The sequence below is a fragment of the Oryza sativa genome, chromosome 1 (assembly GCF_034140825.1).
Source record: "Oryza sativa Japonica Group chromosome 1, ASM3414082v1".
Lineage (NCBI taxonomy): Eukaryota > Viridiplantae > Streptophyta > Magnoliopsida > Poales > Poaceae > Oryza > Oryza sativa.
Genome location: NC_089035.1, coordinates 15335109 through 15358485, shown reverse-complemented (window position 1 = coordinate 15358485; position 23377 = coordinate 15335109). Strand labels below are relative to the sequence as shown.

General features: G+C 41.4%; 3 protein-coding genes and 1 pseudogene across 3 annotated transcripts; 2 read left to right on the top strand and 2 right to left on the bottom strand.

Moving 5' to 3' along the window:
- Positions 1-872: 872 nt before the first annotated feature.
- On the bottom strand, positions 873-3619 carry LOC4325712 (probable glutathione S-transferase GSTF1). The gene is made up of 3 exons (XM_015774892.3): positions 3397-3619; positions 2556-2604; positions 873-1525 (listed from the first exon to the last, which is right to left on the bottom strand). Exons 1-3 carry the CDS (start codon positions 3544-3546, stop codon positions 1074-1076), a joined length of 651 nt encoding a protein of 216 aa, XP_015630378.1. The 5' UTR covers positions 3547-3619; the 3' UTR covers positions 873-1073.
- Positions 3620-3850: 231 nt separating this feature from the next.
- Positions 3851-6213, bottom strand: LOC4325711 (probable glutathione S-transferase GSTF1; annotated as a pseudogene).
- Positions 6214-12209: 5996 nt separating this feature from the next.
- Positions 12210-14096, top strand: LOC4325710 (probable glutathione S-transferase GSTF1). Its single transcript, NM_001401479.1, has 3 exons — positions 12210-12479; positions 12583-12631; positions 13461-14096. The coding sequence occupies exons 1-3, from the start codon at positions 12330-12332 to the stop codon at positions 13919-13921; spliced, it is 660 nt and encodes a 219-aa protein (NP_001388408.1). The 5' UTR covers positions 12210-12329; the 3' UTR covers positions 13922-14096.
- Positions 14097-18600: 4504 nt separating this feature from the next.
- Positions 18601-18999, top strand: LOC107280845 (probable carboxylesterase 2). The gene has a single exon (XM_015782288.3). It carries the CDS (start codon positions 18601-18603, stop codon positions 18997-18999), a length of 399 nt encoding a protein of 132 aa, XP_015637774.3.
- Positions 19000-23377: the final 4378 nt, after the last annotated feature.

The window sequence follows — 23377 nt, the reverse complement described above, 5'->3', positions numbered from 1 at the left end:
CTTCGCTCAGCCGAAAAGAAATGGTACTCCCATGCTCAGTCCTGATTCCTGAGTACTTGAGCGCTGCTGTTGTGGATAGCATCGTTTTTCTTGTGCGAAAAAAATGCGTATTGCATTTGTGTGCTGTATTATGCGGTACATTTAAATGTGAAGAAAATGGGTATTATATTTGTCTTGATTGAATATTTGTGCGATACTATATATGTAGTTAAAATGTGTTCTCCGCTAACAGTTTTTCTGGTGTTAAAAACTGTCCATTAGAGTGTGCTCCAAAAATCAGTTCTAGGCAGCTGTTAGGTGCTTTGTGGCGAATTCCCGCCATGTGTTGCTTGGTGTCGCGGAGCCAAACACCCTCACCAGCGCCATGGCGATCGAATTGCTTCACCGTCCATAGCTGTTGGCTTGATACAAGAAGTTGTTTTTCCATGATGTTACTTCATACTCCCTCCGTTTCACAATGTAAGGCTTTCTAGCATTGCCCACATACATATAGATGTTAATAAATATAAACACATACATATGTCTAGATTCATTAACATCTAAATGAATGTGGGCAATGCTAGAAAGTCTTACCTTGTGAAAGGAGGAAGTAGGTCAGCTAATTAAGTGATAAAACCTGGATTGAACAATTATCGACTCATATTAATCATGTATAGTGTTGGAGTGGTCCAAGAGGACTTGCTTGCATGGCAAAAATGATCTAATATTTTCAATGAAAGGTTTCTTTTTACTCGATTACTCTTTTGTATAGGTACTATAACTTTTCATTACCTGTAGCTCCACAAAGGAGGCATAGAAAAATAATCCTATCAATATAGATGCATGTTTATATTTGTCAGTTTGACAGATATTTATCTCATCATAAGCTGTAGTGAAAAGTTCAATACCATATAAATTTATTGAAGATAATGTGCATGCATCTCATAAATATAGGCGCTACACTGCTTATTAATGAACAAACAACACGTTTTTTCTAGACGAATATAGTCATACAGATGATGCAAACTGCTGCATCATGTCACGCAACGCTGAAATTGAGTTCATTACTACAAACTGTATAGCTTCAGTTTTTATTAAGCAGACGGCATCTTCAGAGCCTCTGTCACCTTCTTCACGCTCGGCCTCTGCATCACATCATCGATCCAAGCCTTCACACGCGGATAGGCTTCGAGCACAGAAGCATGGGCAGATGCCAGCAGGTAATAAACCGTCGGGAAATGGCTGATATCTGCCAAGCTAATGAAATCCCCGGCTAAGTACTTGGATTTGGACAGCTGCGCCTCGTAGACTTCAAGGGCTTTCTTCAGCTTCTCTAAGCTCTCATTGACCACTCCAATGTCAGTTGCTCCACCCATGAACATGGGGACGATGAAGCACTGGAAGATGATCGGCGACATCGCGCCGTCGAAATGGCTCGACTCGACTTCCAGCCAAACATCCACCATTGCAGACTCAGAGAGGTTGCTCTCCCTTAGTAGGTCAGATCCATGTTTGCGAAGTATGTACTTTGAAATTGCGCGGGACTCTGTGTTAAAATGCAGCTTGTCATATTGGTGGAAGAACAATGGATATAAGATGAAAATGACAAGTCAAATAATTGTGGCGACCGTTGACACCAATGGCATATGAGGTTTACACCAGATTGAACTATAGTGATTAAGTTTGAGCTCAGTTATTATCATATTCGATTTAGTGGAAGGTAAAAGAAGGTGAGATATTGACAGTTATATGAAAATTGGCGTGTGTATCACTGTGGTAATTATATATTGTACTGTGGTATGTATCAAATATACTATTGGAACTTTAAATGGTCAGATTAAATGAACCAAAAATTCGTTTTTATCCTTAGGACACTGTAGACTTTAATTACATGGCATTCCGTTTAGTGTTTATAAATATTTCAAAAACAAATGAATGGTCAAGTTTAAAATAAACAGTGTTCACTGTCAGTTGTTTAAAAACGAATGTAATAATAAAAATTAGTGTCAAAAATATACTTTAATTTATTCTACTCTTGGTGATAGTAGTAGGAAGCAAGAGTATTGCAGTGGTTGAAGGTCAAGCATCACCTAGTGAATTCGGAACATGTGCTTAGCGAGAACAATATATTACTACTCCGAAAGGAATCAGAGTGTTTGACTTTCTTGCTATTGTATTCTCGTTTTTAAATTACTAAAGTCTATAATGGAACACTGGAACAGTTATCTAAAATATCTTCCAAGAAAATAGCAAAGATGCAAGTAAAATAGTACCCTCCGTTTTATTTTATAAGTCGATTTAACATTTTTCTAGTTAATTTTATTTTACGTTTGTTTTAGTTTATAGAAAAATTTGATAACAGGTACGGTATTTCATTAAATATAATATAAAATATATTTATTTTGTGCTGAAAATATTATTAATCTTTTTTAATAAATTTGGTCAATCTTCGATAAGTTTGACTAGAAAAAAGTTAAAATTATTTATAGTTTATTATACACACACAATAATAGTTTGTGTTGATCGATCCAATGTCACATCACAAAGCAAGTGGGCAGTATACGATGCTATCTCACCGAACAGAGTCAGGTCGCCATCCTCGAACGCTGGAACCTGCCCAAAGGGCTGCAACACATAGAGAGAGATACAAAAGACGTGATTAACATTAACAGAACCTAAAGATAACACCGATGGCGTCGAAACTAGTAATAATTAACGGTTTTATTAAAAATATGGTGCCACGTTTTTTTAACTTGATTTGATTTATTTTTTCCCGCTCTCTTCTATATGTAAGCATATGCTTCTATCTGTCCTATGTCCTCTTATTTTGTAAGTAGATAATAAATTAGTTTTAATCCTAATTATCTTATATGTTGTGTATTAGGAAAAATCCAAATGTAAATATTAAATCGTATAATATAATTGCAGTTTAAGATTGAAAATTTACATCGTAATTACAATGTAAGAGTAGGTAATTATTTATCATATAAAAACGTTTTGAATATTTTTTTAATATGATGCTAAAAATATAGCTACTCTTCGTAACTAATGATGAGCATGCCAAAACTTCAATGCGAGCGTCTGTTATATGTTCTGGTTTTATTTAAGTCAAATTTATTGACCAGTTTTATAAAAAAAAATATAGCAACATTTTTAATATAAGATGCTCATATAGTAAAAAGTATATATAATAGTTAATTTAATAAACCTAATTTAATGTTAATGATTTTTTTTACGCTATCATACAAACTTGGCTAAGAAACGTCACTAGCTGCCTAGCTATTCCTACTCTCTTTGAATACTATCTTAGCTAGTACCTAGTACTAAGCTACCATCGTGTGCAATTGCAACTCCGGTAATAAGCGATCGATTACACAAGAGCAAGAGAAGACGCACGCGCGCGACGTTTGTACTTACGTTACGGGAGATATGAGGCGGGCGCTTGTGCTCGCCGGTGGACATGTCGACGGGCACGACCTCGTACTCGGCGCCGACCTCCTCCAGGCACACCAGGATGCGCATCACGTTCGTCGACATCGCCGGCCCGTACACCTTCGCCGGCGCCATTTTTCTCTTTCCTTAGCTTAATTAGCTCTCTAGAGGTGTAGATGGTGATTGATGGCGTCGTGTGACTTGAGGCGAAGGCGAAGGGGTTGGTCGCTTTTATAGCGAGTTGATCAGAGCACTGTAGTGGTCAACTCATGGGGAGATCCGGAGATGCATATCTCAACAGCAGAGATTTTTTTTTTTAAATAATCTGATCAAATCATGAAACAACTTGGAATTAAGTCTCTCAACTCAAAGCTGCATAATAAGCTACGTGGACACATGGAGGCGTGACATTTTTTTGTTTTAATTAAGATAATGAATGTCGTTCCTTCCTTTCTCTGGATTAAGCCATTATAATTAACTAACAGCCCCACCAGAAATGACAAACATTTCATACCTACAGACTGATGATTAATTGATGGATATCTCCTTTTTCTCATCATGCCTCCATAAGCTCTCTCACCCTCTTCACAGCCGGCCTCTTCATCAAATCATTGATCCAAGACTTCACATGTGGGTATGCATCGAGCACTGATGCATGAGGAGTAGCTAACAAGTAGTGCGTCATAGGAAAATGGCTGAGATCTGCCAGGCTGATGAAATCACCGGCCAAGTACCTGAACCTGCACGAGCGTGCCTCGTAAACCTCAAGGGCTTTCTTCAGTTTCCCCAAATTCTCCTCCACGATTTTGTCGTCAGCAATTCCGCCCATGAAAGTGGGTATTGTTAAGCATTGGAAAGTGATTGCTGACATGGCAGTGTCGAAAGTTTGGGACTCAACTTCGAGCCACACATCGACCATTATTGCAGACTGCGAGAGGTTGCTTTCCTTCAGCAAGTCTGATGCGCTTTTGCGAAGTGGAGTATATATTTTGCAATTGCACGAGACTCTGTCAATCGACAAAAGAAAGTGACAACTTGGTAACGATGGCAGAGAAGACAACAGCTTAGTTAAATTTACGTATTCACATTCATTTGTATTGTTACGAGGCGTAAAAATATACGAGTGGATTATATAAGTAGATACCCTAAGTATCTCATTTTTCGTATTCTCCCTATCTCTTAAAAGGTTATCATATTTTTTAATACAAATTTTGATATTTCTCATTGACTTAGGTATTGGAAAGTACCAAAGTCTAGACTAAAACTTACCAAAATACCCTACAAGTATGCTTATGTTTTGAACTTTTGATTATTTCATCAAAGTTATAACATTTACTCTCTCCGTCCTATAATATATCAATGTAGGTGAAAGCAGGGATAGCTCAACACGATAAAAAGATTCATCGCGCAACATGTGTACATATAGCCTCTACCTCTCCACAATATCTCAACCGACTTATAGAAACAAAATCGGAATAGATTGTGAGAGATAAACGGCAAAAACAGAATAAGATATGCATGCACACAAATATCTCTAACAGTAGGATTAGATAGAACACCATATATTACAACGAATCATGACAAAACAGCATGTTTAGATTCTTTATATTAAGTAGTGTTCTATTCAGTTCTAGAGTATGTACAAGTTTTCCCCTAGAGATATCTTACCGAAAAGGATAAGATCGCCATCTTGGAAAGCTGGAACTTGACCGAATGGCTGAAAGCAGATAGAAAGAAAACAAATAAAGATCGACTCATACGAGGGCAAATCTAGCTTAGCTCTAAGGGCATGTTCAATGGTAGAGACAGGTATGGTCTCTTAAACAATACAAGATATTTAGAGACCATGTCTTTATAATAGTTGAGACGACAAAGACTCTAATCATTAACTCAAAAAATATTCCTTTTGTTAATATTCTTTCCATATTTTTATCCTCATGCAACCATATTTCTATATTATAGTGTAAGAGTCGTTGTTAAGCCGTTGTCATGTATAAGGGCATGTACAACGGTGTTTATTAGTGTTCTCTCTCTATTGCCATGCAAGTAAATTTGGTGACATAGAGGAAAGAGAAAGGAGTATGGTTGTTATGCATGACAACGGCTCAGAATCGACTCTTAGCATTTACTAGAGCAAATTTTGTTGCATGGTGGTGAAAGAAAGGAAATAAAAGTAAGAAAAAGTATTTTTGATACATTAATGATTAGAGACCATATTGTCTCTAACTGTTGTAGGATGCTAGTCTCTAAATAACGTAGAGCTCATATCCGACTCTATATTTGTACATGCCCTAACAACGATGTTTTGTCTCTCCTCTTTCTCTTTCCTCCATGTCAACAAGTATTCCTAATTAGCAACGCTAAGAGACCACTGTTAACAACCATTTTACATATCCTAATCTTGCTACATGAAGTAGTACTACTTCTGAGATTGGTTCTGACTCTTTCTCAGCTACATAGAAGTTTTGAATTTGCACGAGAGTGAAGAGGGAAGATCGCGTTACGTACGTTGCGGGCGAGATGCGCCGGGCTCTTCTGCTCGCCGGCGGGGATGTGTATGCCGACCAGCTCGTACTCAGCGCCGACCTCCTCCAGGCACACCAGCACCCGAGCCACGGCGGTCGACTTCGCCGGCCCAAACACCTTCACAGGCGCCATCGATATGATCGGTATATCCTTGTTAATTATTATCAGTAGGAACCTGAACAAGATGAAGGCATGGAGCTAGAGAATATGATGCGGTGTGGAAGTCGACCAGGTGAGCTGCCTGAAAATCAACAATCAGAAGCAGGCGACAAGAATACAAGACTCTCTTGCCAATTTTTTGCCAATTTTTTTTTAAGTATACGGACACATATTTGAAGTATTAAATATATGACCTGTTAACTTTGATGCCATTTTCAACCTTACCAAATTTTGGTAAAGTTGCCAAAAAAATGGTTACATTTAGTTTGCTGTCAAATTTTGTTAACTATATAAGAAATCCTACCAAAATTTGGTAAGTTGCTAAAATTTTGGCAACTATGCCAAAATTTTGGTATTGCTAAAATTTGGTAAGATTTTTTTCATCAAAGTGAACAGGCCTGTAGACTAATAACAAAACAAATTACAGATTCCGCCTGTAAACTGCGAGACGAATATATTAAACCTAATTAATCTGTCATTAACAAATGTTTACTGTAGCACCATATTGTCAAATCATGGTGTAATTAGGCTCAAAAGATTCGTCTCGCGATTTACATGCAAACTGTGTAATTGGTTTTTTTCATCCATATTTAATGCTTCATGCATGTGTCCAAATATTTGATGTGATGGAAAAGTTGAAAGTTTGAAGAAAAAATCTAAATCTAAATACGGCCTTAGTAGTCTGAATTTATTTCTACCGAGTTATTTCCTGGAAAGTCTGGGACACTTCAAGGATACTAGCTTCCGCCACTAGGCAGACCGTACATTCGTTGTTGACCAATGTTCATTGAGTTCTACATTCTTCAGTACAAAAGGAAAACGGTAATTTTCGGGCAACTTCAAGTGCCTTTCTTAACTTGATTTTCTTTTAAAAAAAAGTTTAGTTGAGCTAGATATGTACACCTCTAGGACATTCCTCCTCGTTTACCCTGAAATTACAGGGATATTTAGCTCAGATTTCCCTATTAGCTTATCAGTCACATCCAAAATTTAAAATTTAAATCATAATCTCAAAGTTGATTTTTATAACTTTCATCTTATTTTATTTTTTTACATAGTTTTTAAGTTGCTGAAAACACACTCCCTCCGTCCCTAAATATTTAACGCTGTTCACTTTCTTAAAAATGTTTGACCGTTCATCTTATTAAAAAAAATAAGTAATTATTAATTCTTTTCCTATTATTTTATTAATTGTTAAATATACTTATATGTATACATATAGTTTTACATATTTCACAAAAGTTTTTAATAAGACGAACGGTCAAACATGTTTAAAAAAGTCAACGGCGTCAAATATTTAGGGATGGGTGGAGTATATAAATTTTTTCCATATAAATTGTTTTTTTTATCATTAACAAACGTTACGGATTTTAACCAGTTTTAGATGAAACGATGGGACTGCATATTTTAAAGTTGATCTATATATTGACGGAAAAAAGGAACAAATCAAACTCTAAATAGTATGAGAAGTATTTTACCTACTCCCTCCGTTTCAAGTTATAAGACGTTTTGATTTTGGTCAAAGTCAAACTGTTTTAAGTTTGAAAATTTATAGAAAAAAGTAGTAACATTTTCAACCCATTATCAAAATATATTCAATATTAATTTGATGACACTAATTTAATATTATAAATATTATTATATTTGTCTATAAATTTAGTCAAACTTGAAACAGTTTGACTTTGACCAAAGTCAAAACAACTTATAACCTAAAATGAAGGAAGTATGTATTTCCAATTCAAACCTTCATATTTTTAATGCAACATTTTTTAAGATCATGGATTTTCTTAAATTTGGTCTCTATATCCATGAACCATATACACATTCAAATCTTATACGAGTTATTTAGACTCTAAACCCCGCATAGAAGAAACAAAGAAGAAAACAAGAAAAAAAAAGCTACTTGAAGACTTAGCTTCAACCATCAAAGATGACTTACTCCTTTTGTCACAGCATGAGAGGGAGGATGGGGAGAATTGAAACTACCTAGTGCGCCGCGAATCCGCTATGTCGCACCACCATCATTTCCCGCAAACTTTCAAACTCCCGGCCGTTCCTAGAGCATCACACAGAGCCGTTCAGCACGACATGCACCTGCCTTTACTGCCATGAGCTTGCCAGAGATGCTCCACCACCATCCACACCTACCCGCACTCATATATTGGCGCCAACGCTCGCTTGGCAGCTACTGCTGAGAGCCTCTGTTGTTCTTGTCTTCATCTGCATTAGGCGAGTCGATGATCATCACATTGTCAATCATCCATGTCACCTACAACCACCTTTCTGCAATCCTGGCTTGGCCATAGTCAGATTCGGGTGCTGGAGCTCGCCTAGTGTCGCCGTCCCTAGGACACCGCCGCTAAGAGCCTCCACCATCGCCGACTTTATCTGCCATCACCGAACCAATCATTCACCACAGTCACCATGCATATGAACTGGCCCACCATCATGGGGGAGGGCTAGCCCCCACCGCTATCAACCCTCATTTTTCGATGATAGAGGGAGGGATGGAGGACTAGCCGAAGTCTCTACCCAATACCACCGCCGACTGCCGTCGTCACCAAGTCCGCTGCCGCCTCCAACTTCGCCGTGATGTCGGGAATCCCACGATCAGGTAGGCACTAGTGCCACCCTCCATCGGGAAACTTACATGTTGCCACCATCGGTAAGCTACCAATTCGGTAGCCATCGACGCCACCATGGAGCCCTGTCGCTGCAGCTAGCCCTGTACCTCCGTCTACTCCGACAAGCTCCAGCTAGCCTCCTCGCCGGCCGCTCCCAAATGCTAGGCCAACCACCTCCGCTCCGTGCTGGTGAACTCCACCCCACCTCCTCAATGATGGCTCTGCTTCGACCAGACGGGGAAATGAGACCAGGATACGTTGGGTCCAGGCGAGGGAACGCTAGATCTAGCCATGCCGCCTCGACAATGGCCGCCTCCATGCGATGTGCAGCTCATCGTCGATCACCACAGGACCATCGCCTATGCGTCGTGCCTCGCCGATCACCGCCTCAAAGCACTATGCCGCTCCTCGCCAACCACCGTGGGACCTCCTGCACCTCACCAATGTCCACCTTCACTACAACCCCTTTCCTCGCACCTTAGGTGTTGCCCCGCCACCTCCCTCCTAGCTCGCCACGTGGCTTGCCGACGGCTCGCTCCGGCAGCATCGAAGCAAGGATGGGGAAGGATAGGAGTTCATTTTTAATGCAACATGAAACAACTATGATGTTGATTTCATTTAAAACTTTTTTATGATTGTTTGGTTGACACTCTTGAGATATTGAGTAAATAAAACACTTTCCGACGATCTTTTTTCTGAAATATAATCTGCTTGCTCTGACGACACGTCTTTCAGAAAGGACGAAATGGCGGAAGTGAGCGTGGTTCAACCGATTAATGTTTCTTGTGGTGGAATCAACTTATCCAGGTTCAAATCCTAGATTTGACATGGGGTGTTTCTATTTACGGTTAATTATTCTTTCAGTGGTAGGTGACGTACCCAGTCTTTCGGGGGTGCTCATAGAGATAGGATGTACGTGTGTGTTCGTATAGGTGAGTGTACGCGTATTGTGGGCTCCTATGTTTGTATTGTGTTTTAAAAAGAAAGAAAGAAAGAAAGAAAGAAAGAAAGGGTGAAATGGGGATAAATCATCTTACGGAAAACGTAACTTGTCTGACATTACAAATTTCTCATGCAACGAAGCAAACAAACAAAGCTAATGAACAAGCTCCAAAATTGCTTCCCTGATCAGCAGAAAGTGCTGTGGCCCCTATGGACAGGAGTGAAAACGGCCAGAAATAACCGGAAACGATATTTTTCTATGACTTTACATAAACGGTTGAAAACAGTTGAGAAATTTTTATATTTATGGATATTATTTAGTGTCAACTTCAATACATAGAAATTAGAAAAATTAAATTTTGGATACCGTAATATCGGTAAGAATATTATTATTATATTAGTTTTATGGAGTGGTACGTTCGGAAATTTCCAAACCGATTTTTGTCGGGGAAGAAGTAAATAGAGAGAGCATAAGGCTCATCGATGAGCTACTGCTGTATTAGGCCCATGAGAGAGCCCATCTAACACACACCGCAGGAGCAACAGCGCATGGCAGGCACCATCCTAGGCCCAGCTAATCTCTCGTCATCTTTTCTGTGGTGGAATAAGTTTATCTCAGGTCCCTTAACTTGTCAACGAATCCGATTTTAGTCCTTCAACCAGAAAACCAGATACAACGGATCCCTCAACTATCAAAACCGATGAAATATAGGTCCCATGGTAGTTTGGATGACCGTTTTAGCTGACGTGGCGCCTACGTAGCTATATTGACTCGGTCTTCATCTAACGTGGAATTGACGTGGCAATTTGATTTATAAAATAATAAAAATCGTGACCCCATATGTCAGTTGCACCCAAAGAATGAATTAAAAATGGTGGGGCCCATGTGGGGAGAGCATGTCATACTCACCCCTCCTCTTAATTCTTCCTCCTCTCTTCCCATCTCCCCTCTCTCCCCTCTCCTCACTCCAGGAGCCACGACATCACAGAAAGGTCCAACGGCAACGGCCAACGACGCGACGGCAGCGGTGACGCAGGACAAGGGCAGGGTGTCCGCGGCGGGAGCGTTGGTGGAGGGGCTCTGTGCGTAGGGTGCCGCCTGCCCCGAGAAGCTGCTCCTTGTCTTCATCCGGGCACTGACGCAGACCCTGCGCATGGGCTCGTGGAGGAGTTCAAGGCCGCGGCACCGCCCGTCTCCGACGAGCTGGAGTTCTCGTGGGCGCAGTGCCGGGAGCTGCACTTACAGTCGTGCAGCTTCAGCCACCTCGCCCTCGCGAGCTCCAGTTCGTCGGAGTTGGGCGGCGCCGTGGCCCCGAACTCCTCCACGAGCCCCTGCGCAGGGTCTGCGCCAACGCCGCGGGCAAAGACAAAGAGCAGCTTCTCTGGGTGGGTGATGCCCGTGTGGAGCCCGTCCCAAGCGCTCCAACCGCCGACGCCCTACCCTCCATGTCGTCGTCGTTGCCATCGCCCGCCGCCTCCACTGGACCTCCCCGAGATGCTGTGGCGCCTAGAAAGAGGAAAGGGAGAGAGATGGAGAGAGGGGAGATAGGGAGAGAGGAGGAAAAAGAGGAGGGGTGAGAATGATACGTGGGGCCATTTGGGTCCCACCATTTTCTAATTCATTCTTTTGGTATAACAGACATGTGGGGTCACAATTTTTATTATTTTCCATATCAAATTGCCACGTCAGATGAAGACCGAGTCAATTTAGCCATGTAGGCGTCACGTCAGCTAAAACCGTCGTCCAAACCGTTATGGGACTTATATTGCACCGGTTTTAGCAATAAAGGTACCGTTGTATCTGGTTTTCGGTTGAAGGACGAAAATCGGGTTCATCGATAAGTTAAGTTAAGGGAGCACAGGTGAACTATTCCTTCTGTGGTTGAAGGGCGTTTTACAGCGAAATGTACCGTGCGTACGCAAGCAGCTCCATCCTGGACTGGACTGGATTCTTCTTCCCTTCCCCAGCGAATGAAGATCACCTTTATTCGCCGTTCCAGTCACGGATTCGCAGTAATGGAATGGATCACATTCGGTACTGTATTCGGGTGGAGCCGACGTCTGTGCAACCAACCGGCAACCACCAACACCTTCACCTTCCGAATCCTGAACTGACGTCTGCAAGACTGCAGCCAACCACGAGCACCTTTTCTTTTCACCTTCAGAATCCTCCAGAAGGTTAATGTTGTTCGTAGAAGGCACTACTCATTATCACCGCCTTTTACGTACCGGCTCTTTCACCTAGCTAGCTAGCCAGACGAGCCATCCAGAACTCGATCTCTCCAGCTCTTCTCTGTGCACCACACGAACAGCACGTGTGTGTTGTGCCCAACATGGTAAACACCACACACTAGTGCTCCAGTCCAGTGGTAACACTAGTGCTCTTTCGTTTGGCTTTATGCTCTTCTTTGCGCCACAAGAATTGGTCGCAAATCTATCTTTGCGCCCAACAGGGTCGAACGCCCACGCACCACACCAACCACTGCAATTTTTTCTCTCAAGAAATCACCGCTAGCTTATAAAAGCCGGCCTCGCGCACCGCATGCTAAAGCTACCACCAGGCACGTACAACACACACCAGCTAAGCTCCAATTAAAGACTCCTCCTTGTTTGCGCACGCTCACTCGCGCAGCCGACCAGTGGCCGTGAGCTCGGATAGCTGAGAAGATGACGCCGGTGAAGGTGTTTGGGCCGGCGCAATCGACGAACGTGGCGAGGGTGCTGTTGTGCCTGGAGGAGGTCGGCGCCGAGTACGAGGTCGTCAACGTCGACTTCACGGTCATGGAGCACAAGAGCCCCGAACACCTCAAACGCAACGTACGTGTACACACGTGATGCCTCTGCTCTTCTGCCCTCTACGACATGATTTTATCTGCTCCTGAATCCTGATTTGGTGGTGACGACGCCTGATTTGATGTAGCCGTTCGGGCAAATCCCAGCTTTCCAGGACGGGGATCTGTACCTCTTTGGTAAGTAAGCCTGATCTTAGCTTAGCTTCGGTTAATTCTCGCTCTCAACTCTTAAGAGCCGTACCAGGTTTTACTTGGAACAATTTTTTTTCCGGTTACATCGACGAAGCATACGACACACGTCTACAAATATGGCCCTCAGAACAGCCCTATCTTGTTCATATCATCTAAAGACATCACTCTGCATATTGCCTATGTTGGACCAATATAAATAACATTATCCTATCAAAAATTAGTAAGATTGAAAATAACTAAAAAGCGTGTTTTGTAACTCTAATAAATCTAATGAGATGGATCTGGAGTTGTCGGAGTGTCGGTGGCTACTCTTGGTCATGACTAGCTACTTCCCGCTGAAATGTTTTTGTCATCATGATGTTAACACAGAACTAACCAAACTAAACATGTTTTACTGCACAATAATACACCGTTAAGCGATACTCCGATGCTCTCTATTTATAGTGATATACTACTGGTAGAAATAATCTGAACCGTATTAATAGTAAACTAGTAATTTACTAATAAAGTGATTAGGGTAAATTTATCATTTATGTTTTTTTCCGGCTAGATCAATATGTGGTCATCGATTACATTGGTATCGCTCATATTCATAAAAAACAAAAATATATATAATTTAGTCACTGCTAAGTGATGATTATACCCTTTCATATCTTTTTTTAACATAATGCCTCTTTACTTTTCTACTACCACTAACTAACAAGGTGGTATTATAAATAGATTTAAATATTTTGATCAAATCAGATCAACGATAATTATAGAGCACCGTAGTAGCGAGGGCTCAGAAATCTGACTTACGTCATATCCGTTTCAGAGTCCCGCGCTATTGGAAAGTACATCCTACGCAAGTACAAGACGAGGGAAGCTGACCTACTCCGGGAAGGCAACTTGAGGGAGGCAGCCATGGTGGATGTCTGGACCGAGGTGGAGACACACCAGTACAACTCGGCGATTTCACCGATTGTGTACGAGTGCATCATCAACCCAGCCATGCGTGGGATCCCAACTAACCAAAAGGTCGTGGACGAGAGCGCGGAGAAGCTGAAGAAGGTGCTGGAGGTGTACGAGGCACGACTGTCACAGAGCACGTACCTCGCAGGTGACTTCGTCAGCTTCGCCGACCTGAACCACTTCCCCTACACCTTCTACTTCATGGGGACACCGTACGCGTCGCTGTTCGACTCGTACCCTCATGTGAAGGCATGGTGGGAGAGGCTCATGGCGAGGCCGTCCGTCAAGAAGCTCGCCGCGGTCATGGCTCCTCAGGGGGCGTAGGCGTGAGGACGACCTGAAATCCTGAATTCGGTGGATGGCCAATCGGATAGTTCTCTTCTTGATGATTATCCTGAATCTTGCTGTGGCTTTCTTAATGTTTTCGCGCATGTGCAATTTGATTAAATAAGACAGCAGCCGAATTGCATGACTGTGCAATTTTCTTGGCGGTTCAGCATGTTCGGTTTCTTGTCTAAATCCCAATCGGCAAACTAAAGAGGTTTGTTTTGATGAAGTGAATAAAGTATAAAAATGTTTTTTTCTTTTTACAAAAGCAAGTTTCAACGAAAACTTGAACAAGTCGTGAACCTCGGAGTAGCAAGAAACCGAGCTACATTAATTGGTAATAAGTGCGGTACCACTTGTTGCAGTAGACCATCAAACACATGGAGTCATGGAGTTCTGTTTTACTTAAACCTTTTTAAAATTTGATATTTTAAAAAGAAAAAAAATCTGGATTGCCCCTAGACTCGCGGCCGTTCGAATTACACCCCATAAACTACAAAACCGGATATGTAAAACCTCAAACTTTTTAAATTAGACAAATAACCTCCATATCTCGATCTGGATTGGTTTTGTTCCAGCGTGGTAGTTCAGCCAGCATAAAAAAAGAAAAAATTCGGAGGACCCACATGTTAAAGAGTCATTGTTACTCAATTCCTTTTATTCTTTTCTCTTCCCTCCCCTACCTTAAGTACGCGTTGACGGCCAGCCTGTTGAGCTCACCGGCAAGGCCTTATCCTCCTCCTTGGCACAGTGTTGACGCAAAAAAAAAAACACTACGAAGGTTTGGGAGATCTTCTGCTGCTGCTGTGTAGTTCCTAATATTTGATGAGATGTGGGCGTGTCAGTCAATTTGATCATGTAACTGACAAGATAGATATATTGACGATAAATAACCCATCAGCTAACAAGCCGATGTAGTGACACTTAGCCGATGTCAATAGGGTTTTGAATAATCGGTTATATGTCAAATGTATATTCTGACACTTAGATAAACATGAAAAAAATATGAACAAACAATCCAATCAACCGACGATAATATATTGAAGTAATGAACTAATCGGCTAAAATAAACTTCTATATAATCCTTACAAGCCAATGCGACATTTAGATAACTCATCGGCTGAAACCCCGATGCTACCCTTATCAGCAACCAAACAGCAAGTTAGTTCTTACAATTCCAAGTATGACTTAGTAGGTCAAACCCAATTGATGCAACACTTAGTATGAAGGAAGTATAAGGTGTAAACAATCGAGCCTTTGATTGTTTTCCAGGGTGCTCGTCATGTATTAAATTTAACTAAGAGAGTAAAACAATCAAAGGGAAATTTAACACATCAAATAAGATCGGCTAACCCTCCGATAAAACATTAGCATGAACCTATGGGCTTAGCAAGACTTAGGGATTATCAACAACTATATAGTATGTCAGACCTAACCAATAGAACATGAGATTGTATATAATAATGAAGCACTCAATGAGCCAATAAATCTGTCTAATATGATGGATATAACTAATCTATCTAAAGTATCATTGTGATTGTTGAGATATATTGGCTAAGTCAGAAGATTAGACCTAACCGAGACAGTCTCAACTAAACCGATACGTCTCTAAACACAATGCTATTAAAGATAAAATTGAACTATCAGGTAGGCAAATATCTTAACCGAACCAGAGCAATCCAAGAGGTCGAACCGATGCAGTCTTGAACAACACCGATGTAGCCGATACATTCACTAAGGCCAATAGAACGTAGGGTTTACCCCTTCGCCGGAGATCAAAGCCGATGCAGCCCCGTGTCAGGTGCCAAGTTCCGCCGATAATAAGAAAAATACTGAAAAAGAGGGTGGCAATGCGTCGAGATTAGTTGTATTGATCCGTGAGATAAATTACAAGGGCTCGAGTATACATATTTATACCTATGTGTAGATACTAGTCCTTATTGGATAAAACTCAAACTTTCCTAAAGATAAAAGGAGAAACACAAGTCCAGATCGGGCATTAAACACACTTTCTTAAAAATAAAAGAAACTATTTAACTCTGACTAATTAATAGATAAATTGTCATGCCGCATCCTCCTTCAACTCTCTTCTAGATAAACTTTCTTTAATTGATTAATTTTCTTAAACGAATCCATCAAGAATCCAACTACTAGAAGTTGATAATTTCCATTAGCCAATTCCAGAACTCGAAGCCGATACTGACTTTAGGCCGATGATGACTTCGGGGCTTACCAAATTTTGACGTTAACACACAAAAACCACGCCACCATGTCATCAGTCTCCCGCGACATGCACTCGTACAGCCATGTCTTCCCTGTCGACCTATAGGTTGCAGTTCCCGATTTTTCCCAAATTATTCCCTAACTCCCGAACATTCGTTAGAGTTTTCCATTGCCGGCGCGGCGCGCCATGACCCTAGGACCAAATCAGTGTGCGGCACGCTCCTCGTGTTAGCTCATGGAGGACAACAGTGAGCGGGCTCATCTGCGAGGAGGTCGTCACTCGGGACATGACTGCCGAAGGGGGAGAGGAGGAAGGGGAAGGGGTGAGGAGGTAATGGGATTGACAAGGAGGAGGAGGAAGGGGAAGGGGTCTAAATTATTCCCTAACTCCCGAACATTCGTTAGAGTTTTTCATTTGCCGGCGCGGCGCGCCATGGCCCTAGGACCAAATCAGCGTGCGGCACGCTCCTCGTGTTAGTTCATGGAGGACAACAGTGAGCGGGCTCATCTATGAGGAGGTCGTCACTCGAGACATGACTGCCGAAGGGGGAGAGGAGGAAGGGGAAGGGGTGAGGAGGCAATGGGATTGACAAGGAGGAGGTCGCAGCCGGAGCCAGAACTAGGGAACACGTCTGTGTAACAACCCTTCCTCCAGAACTGTGTAGCTAGCCCATCCGATGGGCAGGCCCACTTCCACATACCACTCCACTTACACTAGCCCATCCGATGGGCAGGCTCACTTCCACATACCACTCCACTTACACTTTCGTCCCCGCTTAATGTAAGAGGGTTAACCCGGGAGTGGTATGGTTGGAGGGACAAGCCCTTGTAAGTGAAAGTGGTATGGTTGGAGAGACAAGCCCTTGTAAGTTGGTTCCACTCTTGCTAAACTAGCAAGGTGGTACTAAACATGTACACACAGCTCTCGTCCTAATTGGGCCAGGATGTCACATACCCCCTCCCCCCCAAGGATCCGGCGTCCCCGTCAGTCCAACTCACCCACATAGGCATATAGGCAAATGGTCCACTCTTGCTAAACTAGTAAGGTGGTACTAAACGTGTACACGTAGCAGTCATGGGCCACACATGGCTCATCCTAATTGAGTCAGGATGTCACACACACCCCCCTCAAAGGACCCGACGTCCCCGTCAGTCCAACTCACCCACATAGCCACACAGGCATATAGGCAAATGTACAGGAACACACCCCTCTTAGCGCATGTCCGTATGTCTAGTACCGGCCCCCATATGCCATGTCATGTGCCTCACTTACCATTTGTAATGGCCCTTCGTCTAGAACCGCGTAGCCAACCCATTCGACGGGCATTCCCACTTACAAATACCATTCCACTTACACTTTCATCCTTGCTTCGTGTAAGAGGGTTAACCCGGGAGTAGTATGGTTGGAGGGACAAACCTTTATAAATTGATTCCACTTTTGCTAAACTAGCAAGGTGGTACTAAACATATACACACAGCTCTCGTAGGCTACATAGGCCTCATCCTAATTGGGCTAGAATGTCACAATTTGGGAGGAGGCGCTGCTGGGAGGTGGCCGATGGTGGCGACAGTCGGCATGCTTGCTATGCGGATTTAGGACACGGCAGCGGTGGATGGGTGATTTAGCTAGGGTAGGGTGGAGAGAGCAGGGAAGAATGCCTATATTATATGTGGGTCCTTTATTATTTTTAACTTTTTAGTGTTGACTAGGTTAGCACGTATGCGCCACACAACCGCTTCAGATTGAGTTAGGGGTTTACTCGTTCGGTTTAGAGAGTTTGGGATATCAAATATCCTGTTTTGTTGTTTAGTTGTGCAATTCAGACCATCGCGATAGTTTAGGAGTAATTTAGATTTTTTTTCCATCTACATAAATAGAACCTACCAAAATTTATTTTCCAATCTTTCTTGGAGTGACATTTATTTGATACCAGTGCTTACAATCAAAAGGAAAATGCTACACACACGACCCAACATCCGACTCTCAGATGACTACAATGTCGATGTACGCGGCGTCAGCAGCATGCAGTACGAATCATCACGCCGTCTCGCAATGTGTTGCTCTGCCGTTTCAGTGGTACGCCGGTTGGATGGATGGGTCGTACGTATAGCATGATTCCAATCAAAACTATCTCTCCCATTAATCTAATTAAATTACTGTAGCACCCTACCTTCATCACACCACACCATTCCAAGTGCTTTAGAAAAGGGAAATTTTGCTACAGGACATTGTGACTTCACGGTTTTAGCTGTAGGACACCGCGCAAAGTGAGTTTTGGTGGAAGACACTCTAAAAAGTTTGATATTTGCTGGTGGACACCGTACCGATTAAAATAATAATTTTTGATTGGAGATGAGAGAGAAATTGCGTGAAACGTCAAAAATACCCCTGGACCCACATGTCAGCTCTCCCATCTCTCTTCTCTATCCCCTCCTTCTGGCTAGGCCGGGACATGACGTTGTTCCAGTCCCAGATCTGGGGCTCGGAGGCCATCGGCGAGGAGTACCCCGACCCCGAGGGGTGCGCCATGGGCACCGGGCTGTGGATGTACGCGTGCCCCTGCACCACCGGCATGGACGACCCGCGGATGAACCCCATGGTGCCCGGCGCGCCGGCGCTGGGGCAGATGGCGTGCGACAGGGTCATGGTGTGCGCCGCGGTGGGGGACTTCCTCAGGTGGCGCGCCCACGCGTACGCCGCCGCAGTGGCCGCGGCAAAGGGCGACGCGTCGGTGGAGGTGCTGGAGACGGCCGGGGAGGGCCACGTCTTCCACCTGTTCGACCCCGACGGCGGCAAGGCCAAGGAGTTGCTCAACAGGATGGTCGCCTTCGTTAACGCCGCCGGCGCGTGATCTCCGAGTTCGTGGCCACGCGCCATTGTTTGCTGTTGGGTGTGCGAAAAATTTTCCTACTTTGATTTGATGAACTCTGCCAAGTTGTGATTGAATAAAGGAGACAATGAGTGATTTTTATGGTTGCTGACACAGTATGTGTTAATGGAATGCACGAATTTCCAACATCTTCATATGAGAAAATTTTGAGCTGCAAGCCTGCAAGCATTAGAAATCTTTGGAGGAGAATGAGAGTGACAGGGCGCATTCACGATGGAGATGATGATGCGGTTGTTGGAGGAGAATGAGAGTGACATGGCGCAGCCACAGGTCGGCGACGCCACCGGCTCTGGCACGGAGGTGGCCAAGAGCCCGGCGTCCAGGGCGAGCTCGCACCTCAGCATGTCGCCATCTTAGCTGGGAAGAGGGGAGAGAGAGGAGAGATAGGAGAGCTGACATGTGGGCCCAAGGGTATTTTTGATATTTCACGTGATTTCTCTCTCCTCCCTACCTGGAAATTATTATTTTAATGGGTGCGGTGTCCACCAGCAAATATCCAACTTTTGAGAGTTTCTTCCCCCAAAAGTCACTTCGCGCGGTGTCCCACAGCTAAAACCGCGAAGTCAGGATGTCCTGTAGCAAAATTTGCCTTTAGAAAAATACCAGAACTTGGTGAACTTGGTCTTGTGAAAATTTTAGACCGGTTCTTATCTACCCTATTTTCCCACCAAAATGACTGTAGCACCATGGTACATGGAGTAAAAGTGTTTGCATTGTCCACTATGGTGAAATCCTTTCATGCCATTATTTTTTTCTTTTAACAAACGATATACGGCATTATTGGTTACCAGCATGGCAATCTTACCCTGGCAAATAGGTTCATATTTGAAAATATGTTTATAGAGCATTTATTTTTAAAATTATAGTCTGTTTGTCCTAAAAATTTATGCCGTGAATTTATTTGTAACGCCCCGATTTTAGAATTTTAGAATTAAAATTCCAATAAGTTTATCAGTATACAATTGTTTGTAGATGCTCTTATTAATTTGTGATTTCTAGAATAAACTGTATGTTTGGATGCACTTGTTGCTGACAAGTGGGAGAAATTTTATTAGGATCAATGACAGCTAGCAGTGGACGTGGTACAAACGTCCCAGCGGGCCGCGAGCAGGACACACATCTATGAAACGCACTGTTGATAGTAAAGAGTAAATTACGTCTACAGTACACAAACTTGGTAAGTGGGTGCGATCTAGTGCAAGAATTTAAAAAATGATTATATAGATGTAACAACTTGGTTAGTACGTGCATTTTGGTTAAAATATCTCTCTTCCACACCATACTTTTTCAGCTATGTAAAGAAAAAGCAGCCAGTTAGGTCATCTTGAGTTCCGAATAAGGTTTTAGATGTATTGCATTTGCTTGGTTATAATACTAAAATAACCTATTATTTAAAATTAGAAAAATAATGATTATCAAAACTAAGTGCATGCCAACTAACAAAATTTCCGAGCGATCCATCTGATCATACAAATTCGGTGATGAGCACTGTAAAACATACTCATTGCCAACAATTAATCTAGCAGTCATGTTTACAAATACAACCAATAAAATACGATGAACCATAGGTATGTAACCGTGTTTTTATCAAAATGCACATGATTGTTAAGTTTATGTACCAGTTTGCTTATTTTACAAGTTTTTACACTAAATCGTACCCACCTGCCAAGTTTTTTACCGCTGGCGCAATTTACTCATAGCTAAACGTGCCAAACTAAGGCTGTGTTTGATTCTAACTTTTTTTCTTCAAACTTCCTATTTTTTCATCACATCAAATGTTTGCACACATGTATGGAGCATCAAATGTGGACAAAAAGAAAAACTAATTGCACAGTCTGACTGTAAATCGTGAGACAAATCTTTTGAGCATAATTACATCATGATTAGCCATAAGTTCTATAGTAACCCACATGTGCTAATAACGAATTAATTTGGCTCAAAAGATTCGTCACGCAGATTACAGTCGGAATCTGTAATTTGTTTTGTAATTAGTCTATGTTTAATACTTCAAATGTATCCGTATACGTCAAAAAAAAATTTTGGCCAAATTTTTACAGCATCTAAATACGGCCTAAGGCCTTGTTTAGTTGTGGAAAATTTTTAGGGTTGGTTGTCATATCGGATATACGGACAGACATTTAAAGTATTAAACGTAGTCTAATAACAAAACAAATTACAGATTTCGTCAGAAAAATTACGAGACGAATTTATTAAGACTAATTAATCCGTTATTAGCAAATATTTACTGTAGCACCACATTGTCAAATGATAACGCAATTATGCTTAAAAGATTCATCTCACAATTTACACGCAATCTGTATAATTGGTTTTTTCCCTACATTTAATACTTCATACATGTGTACAAACATTCGATGTGACAGCGTGAAAGTTTTTATTTTGGGAACTAAACAGGCCTAAACAAGAAATAAGCTGAATGACAGAAAACATTCCCATGATGTCACTTTCATGGGAGAGCTATTTATTTAAGTTGCTGTTCTAGGAGCCTTAAATAAATATTAATTTTTAGTTTCTAAATTAATGTGAAAATTAATTTTTAAATTCTAAATTAATAAATGGCCTCGTTCTATTTGGTTGTCACTCTAAGATATAAGTTTGTTTATGATTTAATAATATATAATTATAATATAGAGTTGTACTTGATCTAGAGTCTCAATTAAAGTTTGTACATAATGTAATAATTCTAGAATCTGGAGTTATTAAATTCCAACTCATACTTGTTCTAATAAAATATTAATTAGTTTTCTTGGTGATTTAATTATTTCAAATTTCAAAAAAATAAATATCAAATTGCACTTTGTTTCGGGATTGAATTATAGTTTATTTCCCTCACAAAATAATCTAATTTATTTCATTATTTGGTAAATCCAAAATTTGAAATTAATAACAACAAATATAACAAATAAATAGTCAATCAATTGTATTCTTATGAATACCTAGTTTCTTCGAAATTTGGATTAATAATAGCAAGTTGTGGTCTGTAATGATAGAAATTTGAATTCTCAAATAAATAATAGAAATTTGAATTCTCAAATATAATATTTTCATCATTCAATAATTCTACAATCACAGTCGTAGGAGCCTCTCCTGTAGTTTCTCGTAAAAAAATAATTCTACAATCAGAATTAATAATACCAAATTGATAATCATTTCAAATACGTAGCTCGTTTGGATGTGCCAGTTGATTCCTGGTGAATTGAAATTTAGACTCGATGAGGTTTCGTGAAACACTATGACTTGTGATGTCCAATAACCATGACCAAAAAATATGTGTTTAGCTAAATTTTACTCAGAATCAAATATCAAGAAATATGTCACTAAAGTTTTAGAACTAAAATCCTCTTTAACTTTCTCATAAAAAACTCAATTGTTTGTAGATGCTCACATTTGTGATAAAAAATATTGTCCTGCAGATTTCATAACTCGCCTAGAAACCGCGAGACAAATCTTTTGAGCCTAATTAATCCGTCATTAGCACATGTGAGTTACTGTAGCACTTATGGCTAATCATGGCCTAATTAGGCTCAAAAGATTCGTCTCACGGTTCACATGCAAACTGTGCAATTAGTTTTCTTTTTATCCATTAAGAGAAATATCACAGTTTACAGTATAAGAGAAAAAAAGAAAACACAATTGCGTTTAGAGTTTATAAAAGCGACAACAGATATTTAACAGATGACTCTCCTAAACAGGCTAACAAATGTGTCCTTGTTCAAAACTTGGATATTTCTCTCCTCTCTTCTAATCCGCTCAGCTGCTTGTAATCCTTCTGAAGGGCGCGCCATCCATGTCTTGAATTGAACACCTCATTTGTGACCTGCTTTAGCAATTGGATTCCCCATCGCAGCTTTTCTTGATTTCCCACCTGTCTCTGCAGAATAACCCAATCATGCATCCATGAGCACGCTTGATATAAAATTTCAGTGGGGTCCTATGGCAACAACCGCTCAAAACAAGCTTTATTTCTTGTCTTCCAAACAGACCACCGCACAGCTGCTATCCCCACCAACATTAAGTATTTTGTTACTTTATCCCATTTCTGGATCCAAACCCCCAACCCAAAGCATATTGAATGTTTTTCACAGGTTGCAAACCAAAAGTACATGCCACCACATTCCAAGTAAGCCTTGTCATGGGGCAATAAAAAAATAAGTGTTGAATTGACTATTTTTTATCACAGAACTGACATGTTTCATTTCCTTTTTTCCAACCCCTTTTCTTTAAATTGTCTTTGGTTAGAACACTATCTTTCAACAAAAGCCAAAGGAAGATCCTGATCTTCATAGGAACTTTTATCTGCCAAATCTTCTTGTGTATCACC

Bases quoted from the DNA above. Each gene is read 5' to 3' on its own strand.
- LOC107280845 (XM_015782288.3), top strand. From the start codon at position 18,601: ATGACGTTGTTCCAGTCCCAGATCTGGGGCTCGGAGGCCATCGGCGAG.
- LOC4325710 (NM_001401479.1), top strand. From the start codon at position 12,330: ATGACGCCGGTGAAGGTGTTTGGGCCGGCGCAATCGACGAACGTGGCG. The intron at 12,480-12,582 runs GTACGTGTACAC...GATTTGATGTAG, and splicing joins CCGAACACCTCAAACGCAAC to CCGTTCGGGCAAATCCCAGC. The intron at 12,632-13,460 runs GTAAGTAAGCCT...TATCCGTTTCAG, and splicing joins CGGGGATCTGTACCTCTTTG to AGTCCCGCGCTATTGGAAAG.
- LOC4325712 (XM_015774892.3), bottom strand. From the start codon at position 3,546: ATGGCGCCGGCGAAGGTGTACGGGCCGGCGATGTCGACGAACGTGATG. The intron at 2,605-3,396 runs GTAAGTACAAAC...TATGTGTTGCAG, and splicing joins CGCCTCATATCTCCCGTAAC to CCCTTTGGGCAGGTTCCAGC. The intron at 1,526-2,555 runs GTGAGATAGCAT...ATTTTAACACAG, and splicing joins TGGCGACCTGACTCTGTTCG to AGTCCCGCGCAATTTCAAAG.